This window comes from Amphibalanus amphitrite, unplaced genomic scaffold (assembly GCF_019059575.1).
Source record: "Amphibalanus amphitrite isolate SeventyFive unplaced genomic scaffold, NRLGWU_Aamphi_draft 000120F_arrow, whole genome shotgun sequence".
Taxonomy (NCBI): domain Eukaryota; kingdom Metazoa; phylum Arthropoda; class Thecostraca; order Balanomorpha; family Balanidae; genus Amphibalanus; species Amphibalanus amphitrite.
In genome coordinates, this window is record NW_024881615.1 from 511080 (window position 1) to 522479 (window position 11400).

General features: G+C 50.2%; 1 protein-coding gene across 5 annotated transcripts; it reads left to right on the plus strand.

Moving 5' to 3' along the window:
• The first annotated feature begins 4 nt into the window (after positions 1 to 4).
• Positions 5 to 11344, plus strand: LOC122381438 (ADAM 17-like protease). 5 transcript variants are annotated; one of them, XM_043365590.1, is made up of 15 exons: positions 5 to 28; positions 2297 to 2457; positions 2747 to 2885; positions 3085 to 3185; positions 3434 to 3561; positions 3862 to 4006; positions 4458 to 4633; positions 5276 to 5485; positions 6671 to 6809; positions 7162 to 7246; positions 8162 to 8312; positions 8605 to 8917; positions 9199 to 9455; positions 9807 to 9881; positions 10084 to 11344. In XM_043365590.1, exons 2-15 carry the CDS (start codon positions 2400 to 2402, stop codon positions 10327 to 10329), a joined length of 2223 nt encoding a protein of 740 aa, XP_043221525.1. In that variant the 5' UTR covers positions 5 to 28; positions 2297 to 2399; the 3' UTR covers positions 10330 to 11344. The 5 variants fall into 5 exon arrangements, with proteins under 5 accessions (XP_043221525.1, XP_043221528.1, XP_043221529.1 ...); XM_043365593.1 differs by having other exon boundaries at positions 9 to 93; XM_043365594.1 differs by having other exon boundaries at positions 9 to 89.
• Positions 11345 to 11400: the final 56 nt, after the last annotated feature.

Sequence of the window (11400 nt, forward strand, 5' to 3'; positions counted from 1 at the left end):
TCCCTTCCGTTGGCAAATGACAAATGACGTTGGATCTTTGAGGGAGGCAGTAAATCCCTATATGTCGTAATATAAGGGTTGTCCGTGAAGTAGGTACTGTCAAGTAAATCCAGTTGTTATGACTTTTAAGATACCCATTACAATTTGTGCTTTTGCAAGTGTTTGTTCATTGATTTACCACCATTAATTTGTTAAATTCATGCACTAAGCTATGAACTTGTTTTCTGACCTTGGGAGCTGGAGCTGCTACTTTTGAATATTTGTTTATTCAAACTAGCCCCACATTCGATATCTGATGGCTAAGATGCTTTGTCATCCAGCCTATCACGGTCCATAACAGCAGCCAAGCCCCCACTGACCTTGAACAGGATAGGCCGGACGACGTAGAATCTTCGTTGTCTGAGAGACATCGAATGCTGGGTACCTAGGTACTGGAAAGGTATTACAAACAACTCTTTCCATCTCAAAATTGGCTTCATCAGGTACCCTGCAAAATCAGGTAAATCAAGTACCCTGCAAAATAAGGTATCAGGTACAAAACAAGACCTAGAACTTTTGCTACATACCATTTATAACCCTGCACTTTAATGAAAAAATGCAATGAAGTGGAATTTTCTCCTATTGACCGATTTGACCTTCTTGTTCCTTCAGTGCGACACTTTCCAGACAATGCTGTACTGGTACCAGCATAGTGATTTGGCACAGTACCACTAAGAGTGTGCACTGTTTTGTGCAAATTTGGCATGAAACCACAGTAAACAGCACCACAAAGTGCACCAGTGGAGTGAGTGCCCCTGGGGCCAAGGCCCAGTGGCCCAGTGGTGACAATATCTCTTTGAGATTGCCATGCTTTGCAGTCTGGCTGACTGTGCTTGCAAAATATTCCAGATTCCAGGATTTTATGTATCATGAAGCTCATATCATGGTATGAGCTTCATGATAGGATAGGGAATGATTGACATGTTTTGTTGTTCTTATAACAACTTCTCCATGTTGGTGGTCACGTCCACCGGCACGACTACCTTTTGAACGGTGAAGTCCTGCAGACGGCGACAGAGGAAAAGAATCTAGGAGTGATTGTTGACGCGGAGCTGAAATTTAGGAGGCAAGCAGCGGCAGCGGTCAACAAGGCATCTCGAGTGATGGCCGTGATAAGACGGTCATTCAGCCTGCTGGACAAGATGACCCTGCCAATCCTGTTCAAGACGCTTGTGCGACCACTCCTGGAGTACAGTAACATTGTCTGGGGGCCATTCAATCGAGCGGATTAGCTCCTCATCGAACGAGTCCAGCGCCGAGCGACCAAGCTGGTCCAGGAAGTACGTCACCTACCGTACCAGGAAAGACTGAAGTCCACGAAGCTGCCTTCCCTCCACTACCGACGTCGACGCGGCGACATGATCGCTGTCTACAATGTGCTGCATGGGAGACTGGACCTGAATCTGGAGGAGTTCTTCAACCGAGTAACGACCAGAGATACAAGAGGACACTCCTGGCGTCTTGCGAAGCCTCATGCCATCACCCGCGTCCGTCGAAACGCGTTCGCAGTCAGAGTCATTAACGACTGGAACAGCCTACCATCATCCATCGTAGACGCCGACTCTCTTAACTCGTTCAAGAACCGGCTCGACACTCACTGGAGACACCTCCACTTCACCCCACCCCTACCATATGAGCAGTAACACTGTCAATCACGAACTACAGGCCTTGGGCCTCTCAAAATTCTCCGTGCGTCTTAAGTAAGTAAGCAAGTATAAGTGCAGAGCACCAAATTTTGTAGTAGAAATGTTTCAGTTTTGTTGGCTGCTGTCTGGTTACTGGTATGGATTTCTAGCCTGGTTTAGTGTTGGTGTGGATCAGATTTGTAGCCTCACTTTTGTGACTTGTAGGCTCTCTTGCCTTGGTATGCTTTGCAGTCTGTGCCAAGGAAGTATCAACCCTTGTTAGTCATAATATGATCGGTAATAGTTTGTATCACAATGATGTCTTATAAAGTAGTGAGCATCCCATTCAGAATCAGGACCACTTCAGTATCAGATGCATTTGCCTTTTATACTGTTATACAATTGAATTAAGGAGCTCTGTGCTCCATAGTGTGGTTTGGATCTGTTGAACTATTAAAAAAAAAAAACTGCACCAGTGCATACAAGTGTTGAGATCTGCCGGTCCCAAAGATCCTTTATTTTGTATGCTGCTCAATTCAAATAAATTAAAAGTATGAATTATATGCTTTCTTATTGTTAGGTAACTGAGTCACTGATCACAACATTAATATCAATATCATTGTGTTTTGCAGATGGAGAATAATGGTGGCTCCTAGCTGGTGTTGTTCACTGCAGTATCACATTGTTGAAGACAGCTAATTACTTTTGACCTCTGGGAGAAGAGAGGTGGATAAGATGCATTTTACAAATGGATTGTTTTTTCTATTTGGTTTCGTTTTCTTCATATGCCAAGGTAGGTATTCAGCCAAAACAGTTAAACTACTTTCAGCATTTGGCTCTGATGTTACTATTGTCATAGTCAAGTCAGCTATATTTAATCTGTGCATTTAAGATTTCACTAGTGTTACGCATTTTTATGGGATATTTTACCCTGCACAGTTCTTTTCATGCTTGAGTGCAGGTCAAGTGATTTCATTCCATAACTCACTTGCTCCTTGCTAGTGTATCTTTTGAGGCCAAAGTTTTTAGAATAGAAGTATGATGATCAACCACACTATTTAACAGCATAACTGTGTTTTCAGGCTCACTCATCAATCGACTGAAGTACCATGAGGTGATGCATGCAAGTGAGCTAAGCCACACAATTGTGAAGCGAGGCATCAACAGCAGCCCTCATCCTTTCAACAAAATTAAAGAGCTAACATTCAAAACACTGGGCAGGTACATATGCTGGAATTGGATGTTTTTAGATCTGTTTTGGGTAAGGCAATTTACTCATTAACTTTAGGATTTGATTGCATGAGAAGAAAATGTGTGATGTTTGTAATGTAGCTTTGTAATTTTGTATGTAATGTAATGTTTTTTATCTCCTAAATGCCTGGTGTTATTTTATTTTTAATACTGTAACTGTTTGTCACAGGGATTTCAAGCTTATGCTTTCACCAAGAAAGTATCTGCTGCACAGCCAGTTCAAGGCATATGAAGTGGACAAGGATGGAAAGGAAAAACTCCATCATATCGGTAAGTTTCCATTAATTAGCCCTTAAACATAGGTACTTTTGTCTTTGGTTTCTGGTGTAAACTCGTTGGATCAATTTCTTATCATAGTTTCTGACCTCTGTGGATATCAAGTTGACCATACCAACCCTGCATAACTTTGTGAAAATATGTCAATATCAAAATGTTGAATGATTATCCTGTCCTGTTGTGACCTGTTATAATTACAAACAAATTACCTGTATGATGTTCATGCCTTGTGACCGTCACAGACCCGGAGCACCACGACCTGTACGAGGGCCGTGTGTTCGGCGAGATAGAGTCGGACGTCAGCGCTCTTATCGAGGACGGCGTGATGACGGCTACCGTACGGACGAAGGAGGATACGTACCACATTGAGGTGAAGACTGCCGACGTCTTATAGAGCTATGGCCGATAGATTTATGTCTGGTCTGGTCTGATTGGTCTGACCTAGACCCTACTCTAGTGGGCAGTCAAACAGGGGTGGTATGAGTGGTTAGTCATTCAGTGGCATCTGAGTCAACACTTGTCACATGCCTGAGTGTATGGCTTGCTGATGAACGATTCGGAGTGACATCTTATAGTGTCATTTCTTTGTAACGCTCGCGGCTTCCACGTCCGCATTATTTCCCGTGATGATGCCCTTACCGCTGCCGTGGCCGTCCTGCGTCATTTTCAGCCGGCCTGGCGCCACATCGACGACCCGCTGCGCACTCGGATGATCACCTACCGCAGCTCGGACGTACTGGATGGCCAGCCGGGCCTGCCGCTGCCCTCGCTCGGCTCCCACTGCGCCTACGTGCGCGAGGAGGGGAACGCCACCGGTGAGCGGCCGGGAGGGTAGTGCTCAGAAAAAGAAATACAGCTCTTCGGAGGGACAATGCATGGAAGGATAGTTCGAGCGCGATAGTTCGGGACAAGATACTCCGTTGCATTACAGTTTACGAAGGACGGTGCCTGGCGGAATTCCTAGCGGCTGCTTCCAGCGATTAGTTGCTCGGAAGTTTTTTTCAGCCGATCGTTTGACGACCGTCTGGCGCTAGCACCATACAGGCAAACATGAAGTGTAGTTTCTTGTGTTGATATGTTTGCTCACGTTTTGTTTATATTTATAGCTGATGGTGCTTTTTGTCGCGATCTTAGTATCATTGCCTATGTTATTATAATGCAACTATGCTCGCGGGTCAGCGTTCAGCTTCGGTCACAAATTCCGTCTTGATAGTTAATCTACACGGGCATTGAACAATATCTAATGGATTTTCTGACTGTCCCCAGGCCCGGAGTGGGGCGAGGAGGGCGGTCCAGGTCCTCACGTGCGAGCTAAGCGCCAGACCACAGAGGCGTTCACGTTCAACATAATGAAGACGCGCTGTCCGCTGCTACTGGTGGCCGACTATCGTTTCTACAAGGACATGGGCAGCAGCAACACTAAGACCACCATCAACTACCTGGTACGATCGGATAGGATGGGCGCTCAATGGTCACGATGTCCCCCTCTCTTCCTAAACCCAACAATTGATTAATCGACTGTCATATGGTCTGCACATGGGCGTCCCAACGCTGCCCATGGGCACACTGATGACTTTCCCATTCATTTACTCGCCATTATTCTTGATATTACAACCTGTTGAGCTTTCTGCTGCCACGTTTACAATAGAGGTGGCAAAATGTGGACCCGAGGACCCGGTCCAAAGAACCAGTCTGGACCCATATGGGTCCAGACCGGTTCCTGGAAATTTTCTGACGGGTCCAACCGGGTCCTACCATAAACTATACATCTTGCACACCACACATTATTGCAAAATAAGAAGTGAATGAAGTGAATGTTTCTTTGCACACAGTAGATCATGAGTATTCCCAGTGGGAAATTGGCTGTTTTACATGATGCAACTAATGATACCTACAAGTAGTTTGTATTGATTGACTTTTGGGGAACGGGTCCAACTGGTTCCGATTCCAACTAAGACCGGGTCCGACTGGTTCCAGAAATGTCCAACCGGGTCTGGTTCGAGTCTGGTTCCCAAAATTTTCATCTTTTGCCACCTCTAGTTTACAACGTTCGCTCCTGACCCATCCGGTGTCACTGCCTACAGATCAGCTTGATCGACCGTGTAGACAAGATTTACCGCGACACGGTGTGGGCGGCGGGCGACCGCGACCGAGGCGTGGGGGAGCGCCACCTGGGAGCCATGGGCTTCGTCATCAAGAAGATCGTGGTGCACAGCGAGCACACGCCGGTGGCGCGGGGCCAGGAGCACTACAACATGGACACGGGCAGCTGGGACGTGCGCCACCTGCTCGAGGTACGGGGGATGCTGCTGCTGCTGCTGCTGCTGCTGGGGCGGGGGCTGGACACGGGCAGCTGGGACGTGCGCCACCTGCTCGAGGTACGGGGGATGCTGCTGGTGCTGCTGCTGCTGGGGTGGGGGCTGGGCACGGGCAGCTGGGACGTGCGCCACCTGCTCGAGGTACGGGGGACGCTGCTGGGTTGGGGGCTGGACACGGGCAGCTGGGACGTGCGCCACCTGCTCGAGGTACGGGGATGCTGCTGCTGCTGCTGCTGCTGGGGTGGGGGTTGGACACGGGCAGCTGGGACGTGCGCCACCTGCTCGAGGTACGGGGGATGCTGCTGGTGCTGCTGCTGCTGGGGTGGGGGTTGGACACGGGCAGCTGGGACGTGCGCCACCTGCTCGAGGTACGGGGGATGCTGCTGGTGCTGCTGCTGCTGCTGCTGGGGTGGGGGTTGGACACGGGCAGCTGGGACGTACGACAGTACGACACCTGCTCGAGGTACGTAGGAGGGTGACTGCTGGTGGACGTCACAGAAAGTGGGATGGGGGGATACAATTTTACTTCATTGACGGGCAGTGTGACATGGGCGACCAGAACTATGCAGTTTGGTAACATGTGAAAAACGTAGCGTTTGTTTCTTTTACTTTTGTTTTAGACTGCTTGGTAATGTTACCGACTTTTGGCCGATGCCAGCTGACTGAGCCAGACTGATCTACTAGCAGACGAATAGACGAAGAGAAGAGACGACAGACGACCGGCTCACTGACTGCTGAATTCTGACCGATCTACCGACTGGCCGAGCAGAGGACCATAACAGGTCACCTTCTACTGGGAATCTTCAACGTGCGGTCTGATTCAGTGGAGACGCGGAGAGCCCGTGGTAGGTACCGGGCCGAGACTAAACTGACGGAGAGACTAAGAGGGGCTCATTACCCTCAGCGGACAGTCGGCGAGTGACTCATGCCCATTTCGAGTTAATGAGTCATGTATAGGCTGTTTTGTTTTTGTTCTAAAAGTCACTTTTTTGTGCAGTCTTATATCACAGCGGTGTAGATTTTAGTTTTTGATTTTCTTTGGTTGAGTGATCCGAAACTTGCCACCATGGACAGTCATTGATATTGATTTGCAGCTGCTTTTAGTGTGACCTCCCCACCATGTATTTCGTGCCGTGCCGACGACCCGCCCGCCCGCGACAGGTGTTCAGCCGCGACTACACGCACAAGGACTTTTGTCTGGCGCACCTGTTCACCGATATTCGGTTCGACGGCGGCATCCTGGGGCTGGCCTACGTGGGCTCTCCGCGACGCAACTCGGTCGGGGGCATCTGCACGCCCGGTACGTGCCGATTGGAGCGGAGGTAGAGCAGTGGGAATTGTCATGCGTGGGTTCAGATATGTAGTAACTGCTCGCTGTTTGCGTCCAGTTTGAGGCCTGGCAGATGTTGATTCAAGTTTCTGGCGACACTAGCCAGCGGCGGGGTAAGGATTGATATTTGACGCTGCATATTATTAATGGCTACACTTATGGCCCGGACTCGGTCGTATTCCCTGCTGAGTATCTAAATCACTTATTAGTTATTACGAAGATCACTCATTTCCTTTGCACATTGCACCATCAATTCCGGACTTGTCTATTGTTTCCTCTTCTATCCAGCCCTGCTGATAATCTTTCCTCTGATACCCTGCAGAGTATTTCAAGAACGGATTCACTCTGTACCTGAATTCGGGCTTGAGCTCCTCACGCAATCACTACGGCCAGCGGGTCATCACACGGTACGTGAGGAAATCACACATTGTGTGTTCGTAGTAGTTATGTACGCGAGCGAAACGCACATTACTTATGCTGCTACGCTTGTTAGCCTCTCGTATACCTAACCCTGTAAAATGTATATCGGGTTGTGTTGTGTGCTCTCGTGTACTACCGTCAATACCAGGGTTGGCCTTTTTGCCGGCAAAAACTAGTTTATGCCATTTGCCGGTTTAAACCGGCTTTAACCGGCAAAAAGTGGCAAAAACTGGCAAAAACTAAAAACCATCACAATGATATGCCTAGACATGGATTTGAACATGAAACATTTTAAGGAGAATTCGGTGAAAGCTTTATGCTTTCAAACAGAAGTGACATTGACCGTTGAAGTGTTCTATAACTCAAAAACACTTTCATGGGCTTTCCATAAGGAACCAGTAAGACGCCTTTTGGGGTTGACAAATGAGCCAGTGCAAGAGTGAGTCCTGCACAATCAGAAGTGCGAAGGGGTATCTGCCACTGATATGCGCACGGCACCCTACCGTGGCAGCTTTGCCCCACTCTCCCCTACATGGAAATGCATTCTGTGGGGGATGTCTACCGACATGCATAGACATTTTAAGCAGGGATAAGTAATGAGGCAAACTTCAGAATGTTTGGTGCATCTCTATAACATCCAGAAATGCATTTGTACATTTCCGATCCATTCCTAACTAGAAAAGTTGTGGTTTGGGCCACCTGAGTTTTATCCAGTTTTTGCCAGTTTTTGCCACCGGGGTTTCTGCCAGCTGGTTTAAACCGGTTAAAACCACTGGCAAAAACCAGTTTTTGCCACCCCTTGCCAACCCTGGTCAATACCGTGTCACTTGCGGTGTACTTCGCCTTGCGACGTATCGCCGACCCTTATGACCCCTTCTGCCTCTCTGCCCCGCTGTCTGCAGCGAGGCCGACCTGGTGACGGCCCACGAGTTCGGTCACAACTGGGGCAGCGAGCACGATCCCGACATGGCCGAGTGCTCGCCGAGCGCCAGCAAGGGCGGCTCCTACCTCATGTACACCTACTCCGTCTCCGGATACGACCTCAACAACAAGGTGAGTGGGAGCCGGCCGCGAAATGACCCGGCTGAGAGGAAAGGCCCTTGTGGGCAGCCTAGTGAGTAGTAGTAGATACACGGGTTTTACAATGGAAGTTGTTTGAGAATATTTTTAAGTATCTTGATTTTAACGCAGAGTACCAATGGCGCCACCTCCTAAAAACTATCGTTGACCCATTGCAGAATCTGCTCATTTTGCACAGTCTGCAGCTCACACGGCAGTCCCCAGATCCGACACTATCCGTACGTCCCAGTTAACTGACCATGCACCGTGCCCCGACTCTGCGCAGCGTTTCTCTCCGTGCTCCCTGCGCTCCATCAACCTGGTGCTGAAGGCCAAGTCGTCGCGCTGTTTCACCGAGCCGGAGGAGTCGTTCTGCGGAAACCTGCGTGTCGAGGGTGACGAGGAGTGTGACGCCGGTCTGGTCGGCTCGGAGGACGAGGACTCGTGCTGCGACAAAAACTGCAAGCTGCGCCGGAACACGGGCGCCGTGTGCAGCGACAAGAACTCTCCGTGCTGCAGCAACTGTCAGTACCTGCAGCTGGGAGCCAAGTGCCGAGAGGCCAGTCTGGCTACCTGTGAGAAGGAGGCCACCTGCAACGGTGAGAGGGGGGTAGAGGGTGGTTGTGGGGAAGTAGGAAGGGGATACGGTAGTTTCATTGGTGTGTGGGTGGTGGGAACGGCGGTGAGGGAAGCACTGAGGACGATAGATGACCGTTTGGATGACTCATTTCGTTTTGAGAAGGTGACAGGGACTCCTACTTCTTGGTACCTAACGCTGGTTGGCCCACAGTTCCTCTCACTTTGTCTGCCAGGCGCGCGCGCTGGCTGCCTGGCCTCTGCCTCGATGGATCTATCTAACTCCTGTCTCCTTCTCTGCCAGGCGCCCGGGCCGACTGTCCGGCCTCTGCTCCAATGGTGGACGGCACAGAGTGTCAGGAGCACGGCGGTCGCTGCCGCGCCGGCAAGTGCGTGTCGTTCTGCGAGCTGAACGGCCTACACAGCTGTATGTGCGACGTGGAGAAGTACGCGTGCAACCTGTGCTGCCGCAAGTCGCTCAACGACACGTGCACGGCCCAGGAGCCGCTGCGCACCCTCTCCGGAGGAACGCCCTGCATGCACGGACTGTGCAACAACATGGTCAGTTGATTGCCGGCGAGGAGGAGAGGAGACTGTTAGTAGGGTCAAGGGTGATAAGCATAGCAATCAGGATGGTCTGAGGCGAGCTGTCGGTGTGCGATCGTAGAGTCGACGAGGTATGTTTGTCGACTCTACGTCGACTCTACACACCATCAATATCACACCTTGGTGGTGTGATATTGACAAATATTATGATCGGCACTGATGTGGTACAATGTCGTTTGGCAGCTGTTGTGATAATGTGTGACATTGTCAACTGTCAGGATGGTCGTGCTGAGGGAAGTTTGGCCGACCGACGCTCCATTTTCCCTGTTCCGCTCTGACCCGTGCCTCTGACCCGGTGCACCACAGGGCGTCTGTGAGAAGACCGTACAGGACGTAGTGGAACGCTTCTGGGACATCATAGAGGACATCAACATCAACAAGGTGCGTGGCAGATGCCGGGCTGGTCTGCCGGTCAGTGGGGTAGGGGGACTACGAATATCTGTTGTTGCGTCATATGGATCAGCTGTCGTTTTCGTACATGGCACCACAGTCGGTATTGTGATTATTTACTGAATGCCTTCAGCAACAGTTTACTTCAGGATCTACTACTGACCCAATATTTAATCCCCTCTCGTTCTCACAGGTGTTGCGGTTCCTGCGTGACAACATCGTGGGCACTGTGCTAGTGATCAGCATCATCATCTGGGTGCCGGCCAGCTGCGTGTTCAGCTACGTGGACGCCAAGCGGCGCCGCCAGGAGGAGGAGGAGCTGGCCTGGCAGCGGCGCGACCAGCTGATACGGCCCGGCGAGCGGCGCGTCGTCTACACTCGCCGCCGGCTGCCCGACCGCGATCGACCGGCAGAGTATGGCGCCTCCGCCAGGATGTAGGCGGCGGATGGCTGGGAGGGTTAGCAGCCGGGAGCCGCCGGGCGGAGGCGAGTCCCGCCGTGTCGTATTCGGACTGGATAGTGGAGTTATGATGCGCTACTCGACCGGCCCGCTGGAATTGATTGCCCGCTGGAAGATCAGTCATTTTTTTGTGATGCATTTAGCGGATAGGCGTTTTATGCCGCAATTGAGAGGCTCTGTCAGCTATTTCGTATACAGTGTAGCCTTGTTCTACAAGCGCCGATAGTAGATGGTGAACGACTGAGACTCACATCAGCGTAGTATTTTCACAGTACATAGTTAGCACGATTTGATCGAAGGAAGCTCAGCCAAGCCCGTGATTGCTTGTATATCATGTTTCCTATCATCATTATTTATCAGTCATCACATTGTAAGGGCAAGTTTTGAAGCATCCTTTCTTCACGCGAAGGATTATTTCACTGCACAGCTTACATTTCTGCAGCCGTATACTTGCAAACATACCTATACTTGGAAGTGTTGTCTTCGCCACGCAATGGTGGCGAATGTGCGTGTGAATGCGTCTGAAAGTGTGATGTTTGAAGTGAGCACGTCCGCGCTATTATCACGGCAACGTGTGATTTTAGGAGTGGCGGTGCCGTGATTTTACCGCGTGTCGAGTGTAGCGCAAATTCATTGAACGTTAGATATTTTCTATGATGGTTTATCAGCTTAGAATCCATCCGCGGTTGTGTGATAGGCTTTCGAAATGTGTTTTCCGTCGCTTTACATGTGCCCCCAGTCACTCTGTAGCTCCTGCCTGTGTCCTTGCATGGTGCGATGCGCCGTCTGCCCAGTGGACGCTTGGCGACCGACAGCATACGGCTGAGCAGCTGTTGGACATTTGGTTGCCCAACGGCACTCGTTCGGAGCCGGCGTCGGTCGCGTGATCTCCCCGTCCCCTAGTCATGTGTTATTTGTCCCCGCGGACGATGTGTTCTGAAGTGAGATTAGATCAATCACTTGTATCGGAACAAATATACCCACGATACGAGAATGACGTTTTCGGTATGGTTGCTGGTGGCAGGAATGGCGAACAGAAAAAATTACTTA